The sequence below is a fragment of the Lonchura striata genome, chromosome 6 (assembly GCF_046129695.1).
Source record: "Lonchura striata isolate bLonStr1 chromosome 6, bLonStr1.mat, whole genome shotgun sequence".
NCBI lineage: Eukaryota > Metazoa > Chordata > Aves > Passeriformes > Estrildidae > Lonchura > Lonchura striata.
This window is the reverse complement of record NC_134608.1, coordinates 11,894,894-11,909,241: the sequence shown is the minus strand read 5'-3', so window position 1 is coordinate 11,909,241 and position 14,348 is coordinate 11,894,894. Positions and strand designations below refer to the sequence as shown.

The 14,348-nt window shown below is 36.8% G+C and overlaps 1 protein-coding gene across 1 annotated transcript in view; it reads left to right on the top strand.

Moving 5' to 3' along the window:
* The window catches only part of WDR25 (WD repeat domain 25), a 59,175-nt gene extending 46,273 nt beyond the window's left edge, over positions 1 to 12,902 (top strand). The window contains exons 5-7 of the mRNA XM_021549723.2: positions 8,829 to 8,999; positions 11,127 to 11,267; positions 11,609 to 12,902. Coding sequence (XP_021405398.2) covers positions 8,829 to 8,999; positions 11,127 to 11,267; positions 11,609 to 11,830 — 534 coding nt within the window. The 3' untranslated portion in view covers positions 11,831 to 12,902. The remainder of the gene's footprint in view (positions 1 to 8,828; positions 9,000 to 11,126; positions 11,268 to 11,608) is intronic.
* Positions 12,903 to 14,348: the final 1,446 nt, after the last annotated feature.

Sequence of the window (14,348 nt, the reverse complement as noted above, 5' to 3'; positions counted from 1 at the left end):
CTGCTAATGGAAAATGACATAGAATAGTTCATATTAGTATTTTAAAAAATTAATTATTCTGACCAGGATCATGAATTTATGAGCATTGATTACTAATATTTATTCATGATTTGAATATGGTACAAAAATTGGATTTGTAAGTCCCAGAGAAAATGTATCAAGTTGGTTAGAGGCATCCTCTCAGCTACTAAAACACTGAAAAATTTTAGAGGAGCTAATAGCATCCATGCTTTACACAATGTAAACCTTGCTGACGTGTATAAATTAATCTTTTCAATTCAGTTTGACAATTCACTCATGGTACAGGGGAAATGAGTGAGTGGCTGCATGGTACTTAGTTGCTGGCTGGCTTTAAACCATGAGAGAAATGTGCAGTAGGCACAATCAGAGAGGCAGATATTAAAAAAAAAAAAAGACTGTTGAAAGATACTTATTGCTATCCCTGTTCTGTTGAGCAAATAGGCAAAATAATTTCAAATGTAGCATTGGGTATTAAGCAAGACAAAGAATGAAAGAACAATAAGGGTATTTAAATCTTTAAGATAAAGCTAAGCAATGTACTTCGGAGAAATTAATGGATAGGACAGCTTGTTAACCTCTCAGTGAAATGTAAAGTGTACATGCATCTCAAAATTACAGACACAAGTAATCAAAGCCTGAAAGCAAAATAAAAGAGGCAGCTGAATAGCCTGTGGAGATTTATTGTAGTGGTATTTCTTTCTGTTTGTGTTAAATGAAGTTTTGTCTCTCTGGTAAAGAGATTATTCTGGAGATTTTATATTATTGTATAACAGATTGATTACATTTATGAAAAAATTGGAGAATGTTTATAGAGATTTTATGAAAAGATCAGAAAACCTGGAAGTGGGCTGCTGTGTTTTAAAATATAAAACTATTTGCAGTGTTGGCCAAGGAGGAAGCATCATACTGAACAGCCCCCATGGGATTTTTAGACCTAGATAAACCCTGTAAAACCTGCCAAAAAAAAAAAAAAAAAAAGTGCAATAACCCCAAGACCTTAAAGTAGCTCTGTATTTTATAAGTATTTCCTTTCTCTGAGCCCTGGAAGAATTTCATAAGATGTTCAGCACAAGCCAGCACAGTCACCCTTCATTTTTACTGATCTACATTGGCTTTTCAGACAGGATACAATATATATTCCAACCATTTATTCTATCTGAAATTATAGTATTCCTTGAAATACCAAAGTGAACAAAAGGTTGAGACTTGTATTCTTTAACCCAGCATTAAGGACCTTATTGTGTTCATTAAAGTAAATATGACTACAGTTTTTTTTGCTTTTCCCTTTGGATTTCTAAGCTTACACAGATGTACTATCAGATAAAGACTACAACTGGTCATACTCACCTGGTCATACTTTTAAAGGAGCTGAAGTTGAAGATAGGGTGAATGGTCAAACCTACATTGAACAATGTATTTATGTGTGTCAGCAAGTTTTGCCTAGCATAGAGCAAGGGTGCTGCTAGCTCTGGTGAAACTCTGATGTACAGCAGTCAGAGCTTACATCTGAATGTACTCATTAAAGTTTCTAAATGTATCCATTACATTATTTTTAAGATTTGCATGTTTTACCTTTTATGGATATTCTGCTTTGATGCAAGTTAATGTTTGGTAACATTCAGGATCTAGTTCCTTACTGTTGCCATGCTGAAATGTGAGGGACTTTGTGAGTGGAGATCACTAACAACATTTCTTTAGACTTTATTAAAAATAGAGGAATAATTTACTCAGCTGCTGGATATAATCTCTTTTTGATCTCTTCTCTGTCGCTGGTCACGTGTCCAGTGTCACAAGCTAGTGAGGTTTGTTGGAGCTTTGGCAAGAGCTATTTGTGATCACTGCCAGGACAGCAAGTCCTGATGAAGCACCACACAGTAAGGAATAAATGAGAGAGGGAATAAATGGAAGGTGACAGGGCTGTGGCTCTGATCCTAAAGCATCATTTGAAACTCTTAGACCTCCATAAATGCAAATCCACTGATTATATTAAACAAGGAGGGAAAGAGAGAAACGGCGTCAGGTAGAGGAGATCCAGTAGAATATAACTGGACAGCCACAGAACAGACTTGAAATATTAGTTACAGATATAAAAATAGAAGATGTTTTAAAATATCATATTATTTAAGGGAAGGTTGATTGTGTGAAGTTTACTTGATGTCACTTTATGATGTTGGACTAGGATAGAGCAATAAAAGAAGCTGGGGAAGGCAGGAATTAACCCAGGTACTGTATAATGAGAAAACTGGCTAAAAGGGATGTCTCAAAAAAGGAAACTGGCTTGGAGGAATTTAATGAAGAGCTTAAGGCATGCCACTAAATGGAGACAAAATTTGTTAATTTATTTTTAGAAAATATTTGTTACAGAAAGTCCTGTGCTAGCAAGATCAGTTAAAAAAAGTAATAAAATATTATGCAGGAAAAATAGCAACTTACTAGAAATTGAAAGAGTACAAAGAAATAGAAAGGTTCAACTATTTGAGATTAATAACAAAATTTTATAATGGAAAGTTTGAAAAAAAGATTAGTGTAAAGTCAAGGCAAATTTAAGGAAAACATGGATTTGAAGATTTACACAGAATTTCCTATTATTAAAATTGAGATCTTATAAGATATAGCACAAATCAACTGGCAAAATTGGCAAAAAATGGTGGAAGCTCCTATTTCAAGTTTTTAAAATAAGTCTTGAAATGAACTGTAAAATTTTTATTTACAGCAGAGTTCAAGGCAGAGTAACAGGTTTTTTCTCTACCCCCATCTTTGTTTATTACTCTGAACATTACTTAGCTACAAAATTGCAACTATCATCTACAACTTTATACTTAAAAAGAAAAAAATTGAAGAGATGCTTTTTACGTTGGTGAGCTATTTCTCCATACTTGAGTTTATAAAGAAATAAGCACAAGCTGTTAAAGCACAGTTAAAAAAATTAATAGGTGCAAATGCACTGCATTTGTTTCCTTGGAAACATTCTATTGCAATTTCTTTCAGATGTGATGCAGTCATTTTAAGTAGCATGTATTTAGGAGACCCTAATGAATTTGTCTCTGGATAGCCTATAAATATGAAAAAAGGCTGTAGAAACTGCTGGAGCTGCTTGCACTTCTGGTTTCTATAGAAACAGCCAATACATTGTCATGTACTGGTGGTATTAGGAAGAACAAGGTAATTAAAATAAGATGATTTATGCAGTGCTTTAGAAAACTCAAGGTATTCTTCTCAGAGAAACCCTCTTGAATCCATGGGCAAATGTTCTAAGAAATATGGTGGGGCTATATTTGCACTTGCATAATGGCATGTGATTTTAAATGTTAACATTCCTTTAATGGGGGCTTTCTGAGTGTGAAGGCATGTGTTATTTGTCTGTGGCACAGGTGAGCAGTCTGCTGTGTTTCTTTGGGAGCCTCACATGGTGGCATTGCAGATGAAAATCCTACCCCTGTCTGGACCATCACTCCTGTGCTCCCAGAGGGACTGAAACGAGCCAGGAACAAAGCATTTCTTCTTTTGGAGTGTGAATGCTCATGTGAGAGACTGTCAGGGAATGGCTGTTCCAGTTTCAGTCCATTTATAGACACATTTTACACCCCCAGCAGTGACCAATACACTTTTGAAGAACAAGAATACAAAAGCACAGCAAATGTCTTTATCACTATTCCCAGCAATGGTTACCTAGGCCTCTCTAACTTAGACTTTGGGTGCTTCCTGCCTCTTTGTCCTTCTGGGATCACTTTGAGTTTTCACACTGTGGAGTTGGTTGTTTTTGATCTTTTTACATCTGCAACTTCCTTTAGCAAGGAATTCAGTTTAAATATGTAGTGTTTGAAGAGGCATCTTGTTCTGTGCGTTTTGAAGCTGACTTCTGCTCATTTGCCATCTGAATTCTTATAATGGAGGAAACCACTCGCCTTCTCCATGCTGCTCAGACTTTATTTCCAATTCTTTCAGATTCTCCTCAGTCATCTCATTTCTGTACTACTAATTCCTTGTTTTTGTATTAAAAACTTCCTGTGAGTGCCTCACAGAAAAGCCATTCTTTGTCCTCCTGTGTCTTTTCTATATATGGATTTCACTTCTAATCCTATTTGAGATGGGGATATAATTTTAAATAATAAAATCTGATGGGAAAATAATTTTTTCTTATAAATGGTTGTTTTATAAATGGTTGATTATTTCCATCACAAGATTCTTGTGCCTTTTCCACCACATCCATTATTTTCATCACAAGATGCTTGTGCCTCTTCAAGTGATCTAAAATTGACTTTAAAAAAGCCAGTGAACATTGTTCATCTCTGAAATCTTAGAGATCAATACCAGATTAAGGTTAACCTTTTCTTCATCTTAAAAAGTCATTCTTTCCTTTTAATTATTCTCAAGATCTCTTAATAATGTTGAGCTTTATCTCTGAAAACAGAGCTGTTACAAACTGGAAAAAAAAATAGTAAAGAAAACTAGGGTTTTTTAATTGCATGAAGAGAAATACAATAGATTGACATCAATTGTTTGTACTACAGTAGATAAAAAACCCTTCGATTTTGTGAAAAAAGTGAGCTTTTCTTTAAGTTAAAATTTACTTTTTGTTACTGTTAATGTTGTAGTACTGTTTCACAGAGAAAATGTAATCAGTCTCCCATTGAACTAATTACCCAGCATGTCAGTAGGAAGAGGCAGGTCCATGCCAAATTGCACAATCTAAAAAGATAGGACAAGAAATGAAAGAAAAAATATGCCACATTTTATAGGTTGGAAGCCGTGGAGCTCACTGGTAAGGGGTTTTTCTGATGACCAGCCATATTGCCTGTAGTCCTATTAGATTTGTTTTGAGACCTCCTCTCCTAATGGCCCAGAACAATGGCTATAAAAACACATATCTTTCTCATCACTAGCATAAAATTTGAGGTTCTTTTCCTAAAGTGCATTGCACACAGTGTACAAGTGACCAGCACAGAGCTGGGGCAAATAGCAGCTTCTGAATTGCTCATCTGGAGGCTTTGAGACAAACAGAATGCCAGTATGTGCATGGTATGTGCTTAATGCAGAGAAGTATTATAAAACACCCATTTGAAAGATATGCCTTGAATTCAGCATCACAGCTTGCTTTTCAAATCACCAGAACTGTAAGAATCTGTTTGGAACTGATTTAATTTGCTTAAATTGCCTTTGTTTTTGAATTCCTGCAGCCGTGAACTCGTGCCTTATTGAAGAAGCTTTGTTATTATGTTGGATTGTGTTGACACCAGAAATGATTAGGCCTTCCTTTGAAATTAATTCTTTTATGTCCTTAAAATTCTTAGATTGAAGAAGTGTGGTTTTCCAGTGCTGATGGGTAATAAATCTGCAAGTAGGAAAAGAGCAGAAGTTGTTATTAACAAACTAAAGCCAGCAGGGTAGGCAAACTGGTGCTTTTCCCAATCAAGTTCCTCAGGCATGTAATGAATTAATTGCCTAAGGTAGAACAAAGCAGGTTTAATTATGAGTGCTTTCCTGAGCAGGAATGTTGCAATTAGTTATTTTTGAAAGCTGTCTATGGAGCAATCGAAATAGTATGTATATCAAATTCCCAGCTACTATTCAAAGTGTTAATTTACTGTTCCCTAAGTCAGTTCCTACTGAACTGTGTGGTTTCAAGATAAAACAGCATAATTTTTTTGAGGTATGTATCAAACATATAGAAAATAAAAGGCCTTTTGTACTAATTTTGATAGACAGTTCTCTGTTGCAAAGCTAAGATACACAGGTAATTTGTTTAAATATCCTATTAAATAACAGACAAACAAATATTGTTTAATGATTAGTGGTGAAAATGTTTAAATTGATAGTGGCAGTTTTTGTAAGACCCCAACAGGTTTTCAGCAAACATTAAAAGTATTTGCACATTACCAACTTCACAGTGTCTTCTTTTTCCTTACCAAGAGATGTCTGTTGCTCCAAAAACTGTTAAAAGCAATTCCAAAACCCTTTACAATGCTGGACACAACATCTGGATGATTACGAACCCACATGTCACAACTTTGGGGCTTTTTTAGATGATGAAGGTGTAAACAGTATGTCTGTGATTTTCATCTTTATTTAAAATAAGAATCCATTAAAATCACTACTGTAAATATCCATTTGCAAGTTGTCATTTATTGCTCTATTTTGTTGTTCTTCATTTCCCAGCACTAACTGGCTTTTGTTTCTGGCTCTTGTCCCCATTTCTACACTTGTGCTGCTCCATGCTCTTGCTCCTGCTGACTCTCTGGTTGGACTTGTCACTTCTGAGAAGGTGCCTGCTGCTAAGTGTCTGCCTCCTCAGTCTGTCAGGGAGGTTCTGCCTTTTGTGTCCACTCCCCTCAATTTGATTTCATTCTTCTGCAGTTCCTACAGCTGTCAGGTTTCTGTATGGTTTTCCATTTCTCATTCCAGGCAGCTATTATATTTTGTGGGTTATTTTTTTTTTCAGTTTGGGGTTTTATTTTTCATTTTTGCTTGTACAAAATAGCTTCATTTTCTACTTTACTAATGAACTATAGACTTCCTTTTATAACTCTGTGAAGAAATATGCATGGTGATTTCTCCATAGAGAAAGTGGAGGATATAAATATGGAAATATCCCTTTTGGCTTTCAAAGTTTAATTGCTTTGTATATTATGCAGATTCTGAGTCTGTAAAATCTGATGAGAGCAAGTAACACATTTGTATATTCACTATCTTAAAAAAGCAGGCAGATTGCTGATAAATGTGCAACTTTTGAGTGTGCAGGTTTACATCTTGTTGCTGTTATTACAGGCTATGTAGGGTGCTTGCATGGCTAAGGTTCTTCACCAAATGCAAACATGATGTGTCTAAACTCTGTATTTTACAAAACCTGTGAAAAGCAACTGGAGCAGCTGCTGCTGCCTTCCTTCTACATGCTGAGATCACAGGAAACAGAGGTGGAAGGGACCTCAGGACATCCACAAGTAGATCCACCCTAAAGCAGGATCAACTTGCTGAACTGTTTCCCAACAGTCATAGAGTTTTGAGTTTGAGGCAAGAAATCAAGAAGTTCTCATGTTGTGTTTGGTACTTGACATGATTTTTCTTTTAATGGTGAAAGTGTAAACCAGGAATATAATTTATTTCACTGTGACACCTAAAAATTGTTTGTTTGATGTGGTTATAAAAAAAAAAAATGTATCTGCAAATGGTCTGGGCCGTGAGTCAATAGTCATTAGGTCTATAAGAGGTATCAGGTAGACACTGAAATGCCTCACAAAGTTGGGAGTCAGTTCAAGATAATGCTTCAAGCACTTTCTCCATTCTATTGGTATTCTAGTGACATTAGAAGAAGAACTAACCTCTGAATACACTTTGGAAGTGCAGGCAGTTATGTTTGTAGCTCTCTTGGAGAGAGATTCAGATGTTAATAAGTAGGAGTCTTCCCATGTCCTAGTTTCAAGGATCACCATAGTCAGAGAGATGGTTTGCTTTGATCTGGCCACTTGCCTTGAAGTTTCTCTTCACTGGAGGCAATCAGAGAAAAAAGAAAGCAAAACTATTGATTTGCAAAATTCAAATTAGACAACATAGATACAGAATTTTATGAAGAAAGATGGAAAGAAAGGATGTTAAAATTGTTCATGTGTTCCTGAGAATACTTAAAAATATCTTACTTTTTAAGATCCAGCTTACAGGCTGTTAAAATATTCAGAATCCTATGGCTGATATCCATTTCTGTATGGATCTAACCCACTTTTTCTGTACAATCAAAATCTTCCCAGGTGAAACTTGTACCAATTACCCCTCCTCTTTTCCACATAACTCTTTGTAAGAAGGAAGTTTCCATCATCTTTGTAGCCACCCTTTAAATACTGGAACTTGGTCTCCCCTAAACCTTTTTATCTCAAGACTGAGCAAGCTCAGTTCTCTCTGCCTTTCCTTATGTAGCAGCTTCCCAGTCTTTTGAGCATCTTCTCAGGTCTCTGGTCTCTCTTCAGCCCGTTCCCGTGGCTTTTGAATAGCAAAACTGAACACAGTGTCCCAGGTGTGACTTGAAAAGAGCTGTGGAGAGTGGGACAATGACAATCTCTGCTAGTGATGCCCTTGATGATGTGCCCCAGCACCCAGCTGCATCTCTTTGCTGCAGCTGCACGCTGTTCTCTGGTGTTGAGCTTGTTGTCCATGGGGATGCTCAGGTCCCTTTCACTTTCTGGCTGGGCACACAGCTCCAGCTCCTCCTGGTGGTGCCCAGGCTGTGTGTGCAGACACCTGAGGTGGCTGCTCTGCTGGTTTTCATCTTGGGAGGCAGCTAAGGAATGTTTTTTGCTGCTCTGGCTGGCCTGGCTTGTCCCCAGCTGCTGGTGTTTAGTGCTGCCACTCTGGACACCCCAGACTCCCTGAGGCCTTCATTTTAAAGCCTGGCTCACTGAGTAGGACAACTTTCTGCCAAGGATTCTTTTGCCTCTTCTAATGAATCCAGAAGAGTTAATAATATTGAAGGCAGTTTGTGTAGACCGAGCTTCACATTGTGTTGTCTGAAGCTCTTTCTGGATCTTATTCTAATTCCTTGATAATTTACAACAAACTCATACATATATATAAATATAATATATAAATTATACAAACTGATGCTTTTAAAAATATAATTTAATTTTCCTTTATATTAATTCTTTATATTCATTGACCAAGCTATTGAAAAACACTAGTATGTCAACATTTTAAATGGAGCTACCTTTTGATATTTAAAATTAATATGTAATTTCATGGAGTTTATTTGTAATACAAAGTGGGAAAACATAGCTTATCGTGTTTTATTCTGTCAAAAAATAACAAACTCTTTTGTCCACTAGGTGTTGAGAGTGTACAAAGCTGCAGTACAACAGACTTTGGATATACTCTTCCTCCCTGAAGGAAGAGAATTTCTTACAAGCACGGATGCGGTGAGCCGAGACTCAGCTGATCGCACCATCGTTGCATGGGACTTCCAAAGTGCTGCAAAAATCTCCAATCAGATTTTTCATGTAAGATCAACAACTACTGTTCTTCGGGTCATGATTTAATATTTCATACTTGTCAGGGTAGGAAAAAAAAGCATTTGATTTTCAATAAGGTCTCGTGTTATATAAGATGCCTTTCATGTAAGTTGATGACTTTGTTTTCATACTTAACACTTAATTGTTATTAAAATTAACCTTGAAGACTGAGAGTTCTCCTTGTGTTTAAAATATTTACATTTCAGTGTTAATTCATTGACATCTAAGCTATATTTAGGCAAGGACTCTGCAGTGTCATTGTGGTTTGCCAGTGGTGCATGGCAGTTGCTGCTATAGTGCAATGTTTATTTTCCCACACTTTTTCATACATTTGTCATCAGCTGCAATGAGGGCTATTGACAAATTGAGTTTAATATTCACAAAGTAATAGCAACCTGATTTGTGCATATAGATACCAAATACAGAATAATCACAGAGGCAAAATTTGCATTTATCAGTGCAGGTGCTGTATTTCTCAGTCATCTACCCAAGCAAGACATTTAATGGACTAAATTGTCTAGAAAGGCTGATAGCTTCAAAGGAGATTACCAAGGCAGTTAATAGAAAATTTCAACTCTCTTGGTCTTTTTTGAAAACCCAAGTCTAATATCCTATGTAATATTATATGATTGCATTGTGCATAGATGCTTTTTAGCTGAAATGAAGAGTACTCTGCTGACAAGAACACATGGTTGATGATTTAATGGGATTTTTTAATTTCCAGAATTGTGTCTTTGTACAATATTGTATCTATCAATACCTTGGATAGACAATAGGAAAGGAAAAGAGAAATAAGAGTGAATATATAAATTACAGACCAGAAAGGTTAAGTATCAAGGAGTAACAAACAAACACAACTACAGCATCTCTGAAATGGACTTGCTCCCCCTCCTTCCCTACCTTTCTGCACTGTGAATAAACAAAATGTGGCGATGACTTTGCAATCTCTGCTTCACTTTTCTGAATTTCACCTTTGAAACCTTTGAGGTAGAAGTGAAACCCATAGCTCTCCAAACGGATTAGATTCCAACAAGACTTGATCTATTGCTTGTCTGAATTAGCAAATGAATAGTTATCAGCTCTAAAATAACCCATTACTACAATATACCCAGCATGACAGCAGCATGCTCCTGCAGGTTGTGTTGGGCTTTCTAGTCCCATACTTCCAGACCCAGTTTCTCTGCAGAAACACACAGCTGCCCAATACTTTACAGTACCCAGAACTTGCTTCCCAGTCCTTCACTTCCAAATCACATAACAAAACTGATCTGTTGTCCTTCCTGCTCTCCCACAGAGCCCATGGTCACTGTAACCCTGGTGTTATTCAAATGCAAATGAATCCTACAGCCAAAGCTTTCATGGCATCAAAACTCAGCAGTCTTTAGGTCAGGCTGAAACTAGTAGAGGTTTGGACCTGGTAGAAGCCTTGTGAGAGCAGTTGATTTCTGAGGGAGTCACCATGCAGAGTTTTGAAAGTAATCTTAATTTAGTCTTAAATAGGAACTGTACAGCAAAGCCAAGTCTTATTAATTACTGCGGATATTTGTTAGTTTGCAGCCAGCAGCAGCCCACATCACTGTCATAAGGAGGCTAATAATGATCTTTTTTTTTTTTTAATAAGAGTGGGATGGGGAAAAGTGTCTGTTTCAATCAGATGTTTTCTGTTACTGTCAGTCTGGCCAGAACTGGAAGGATGGAGGATTTGAGAACTACAAAGTAACATGGAAAGCACAGTATGGCTGTAGAGGAAGGGATATGGGAGAAGAAGATTCACTTCCACATCTAAACTTGGGATTCCTTGGGCAGGAAGAGAATGATGGAGAGCCATCTGGTTGGAATTACCTTTGTGCAGCTGTTCTGCAGTATAATTATGGCTCAGATGGATAGGGGATTTTGGTCAATATCTAGGAAAATAAGGTAGATATTGATTTAGCATTTGTCCTGATATAAGACTTCTAGTGGTTTGTAGTAAGTATCTTTATATAATGTATATATGGAGATGACTTGTCGTTACCTGGTCCTTCATGGGCTCTCAAGTATGTCAAGAGATAACTTGAATAATTTGAACTAATCTTCTGTTTGATACAACAAAACTTCCTTTAAAATCATTTTCAGGAGCGTTACACTTGCCCAAGTCTGACCCTGCACCCAAAGGAGTCAGTGTTTGTTGCTCAGACCAACGGGAACTACCTGGCTTTGTTTTCTGCCCAGCGACCCTACCGAATCAACAAAAAGAAAAGATACGAAGGGCACAAGGTATCCTTCCCCACCAGAAACTTTTAAATATGTCTGCTAATAGAGTTTTATTATAAATCAGTGATAGATATTAATTGGCTTCATTTGCTTTCCCGTGTGCCAGTCTATTTTGAATCATATGCACTCTGAAGAAAATAGTTCTTAGAAGACTTTATGAATGCTTAATGGCTTGATTAAATAAGTTTTTGATATAGCTGTGTCTTACTTAATAAAGACCTGGAAAAATCTTTAGTGTATATTTATTTAAAGATATTTGGGTTTTGCACTATATTAGTTTTCAGTATTCCACAATGAACTTTTCTAATCAGCACCAAGAGTTACTCTGTTACTGTTTTTCACAGGTGGAAGGATTTGCAGTGGGTTGTGAATTTTCTCCAGATGGAACACTTTTGGTGACAGGAAGTTCAGATGGCAAAGTGTTTTTCTACAACTATCATACATCAAGGATTATTCGCACTTTGTCTGCACATAAAGAAGCTTGTGTGAGTGCAATATTTCACCCAGTCTTGCCATCGCTCCTCGCAACATGTGATTGGGCTGGAGAAATCAAGATCTGGCAATAACAAGCAGAGTTACTTTTTAGGATGTCTCTCTCCTGTTAGTCTGTCAAAGGCTTAGGAAATAAGCCAGAGTATGGAATGTGAAATTCTGTTGGGATGTGTTGTAAGCAGGAGAGAGACTGTTATATTTTCTTCTATGACCTCTCTGTTTATGCTTTCATAATGCAGTTAAGATGTTTTTGTGGTTAGCTGTTGAGCAAAGAAGTGGTCCTACTCCCTCCCTCAACCCTGGAGACAATTTTTTAACCCTTTTGTGTCAATCTTCTGGTACTCATCCAGTCTAGTCTGCTTTTAGTGAGAACCTAAGTTTAAGAAAATTATTGCTGTTTTTATGCATCTTTTCAATGCAGCTTTTTAGACTAGGATTTATCACAGAATCATGGAATCATTTAGGTTGGAAAAGACCTTTAAAATCATTAAGTCCAAGCTTGAACCCAGTACAGCCAAGTCCACCACTAAACCATGTCCCACAGTGCCACATCTGCAAATCTTTTAGGTGCCTCCAAGGATGATGACTCCACCACTTCCCTGGGCAGCGTGTTCCAATGCCTGACAACCCTTTGGCTGAAGAAGTTTTTCTGTTATCCAATCTAAACCTCCTCTGTCAGGAGAAGATTGTTTCTGCTTGTCCTCACCAAAACTGAGGACATACTATTTAACAGATGATGATGTTCAGCTCAGTTAATATTATTCCACCTTCCTGAGATGTTTTTTCACACTTTTTTGAAATTATTTAGCTCCCTGACCTAATCACTGGAGGGTTAGAAAAGCAATAGTGTAGTTCAAGGCAAAACAGCTTCTAGGCACAAGAAGGGGTAAGGTCACAGGGCAGGTGGGACTGCTTCTTCTGAAAATGGATAGTCTGCTATCAGTTCAACTTACTGTAAAATGCCTTCTGAGAGTTCCAGGGAAAAGTATGACAGATAGCTTGAACCTAATTTTCAAGTAAATACATTTATGTTTTTGAAATCCTGATGTTTAAACTTGAGTTTTAAACTTACTTTTATGACTGTATTAAAAAAAATGAAACTATGTCTAAATATTTTTAAGGAAAAAATAAACATTTTTTTAAATACATGCTATCTCTGTTTACTACTTTACTCCTATTATTCTTGACAATATAGTACACAAGTTATAATGGAATTGATGCTTAGGGGTGAAAACAATTAACATTAATTTATTGCAAGCACATATACATTTCTCTGTAGCTCTTGATGTTGCTTGGACACAGAAAATTATCATCATGCTATTCAGTGCAGGGGAAGTTCTTCAGCACTCAAACAGGAGTTGGGCTATTCTTCAGCAGATATAAATTATGTTCAATAGGCCATGACTATGTATTTACATATATAAAGATTGTTTGTAAGTGTACTTTAAATTTATGTTCCCTGAAATTGTATTACTTGGTTCTGGAAAATATTTTATGTGTATATGTGTGTATATATATGAAAAATAATATGTCTGTGGATCACATAAACCATATGTGCTCCTAATAATATCTCCCTATAAATGTGTATTAGCTTGTAGTGAGTGCTGTAAGCTTGTCTTGTCTTTGGTCTAGTTAGTCTGTAAAGGTGTTTTAATATACACAGGATAATTGTGCTGAGTAAATTGTCCTGGAATCCAGAAACCATGTATAGTAGCAACGTTTCGTCTGTAGCATATTTTTATTCTTCTGATTTTTCATATTGAGCACAAACGCAAGGGGTTTCTATCCACTTTTGTTGCATGCTCAGTAAAAAAAGCTTTTTTAGAGAAAAAATTTCAGAACACCCTTGTGAGCAGCATATTTTAATTAATTAATGAGCATAATGTACTCCATTGATTTGTAGCTTATGCTTATTGCCTGTAGTAAGAAATACGCCTATACCAAGGGTCCAGTTATATTGTTTGAAGTCTGGACCAAGATATTGTGGCTGCATGGTTTTAATCACCTTACCAACAACTGTGACAGGTTTTAACATAGGGCATTAAATTTAAGTGAGTGTTGCAATGAAAAAGCAACTTTTTTTTTTATTTCCCAGATCACCCTTTATTTCTTTTGTCCTTGTTCAGCAATGAGTTGTTTAACAGGAGCCTGAAGTTTTGCACTTTTCTTCACTGTGCCTCTAGTATACAAGCCAGATGTACCTTTAAATAGAAACGTGTTCAGTGGTTTTGAGTTACTCCTAATTCAAGCTGTGGGATCCTCATAAAAGTCAGGAGGAGGTCAGCTGGAAGTGAAGTAGCCCTTGCCTGTTGCTAGGCAGGCTGAATCCCAACTGCACAGCATTTTCCAAGGGGGTGGCTCTGTGTTCTTCCCTCCTGGTGTTTTAATTCAAAATGTACTGTTACCACTTAAAAACTTTGGGCAGCCAGGTGTGTCTTATATGAATGATGGGCAGCACTGTAATTGTTCCTGCTACAACCTGCTATGTGTCTCCATAGGAGATTATCTGTTATTTTGTTAAGTACAGCCTTGAGGAAGGCCTGTAAAATAAATGTGAGCTCGTGGCAGAAATGCCTTCTTGGAAGAGGCCTC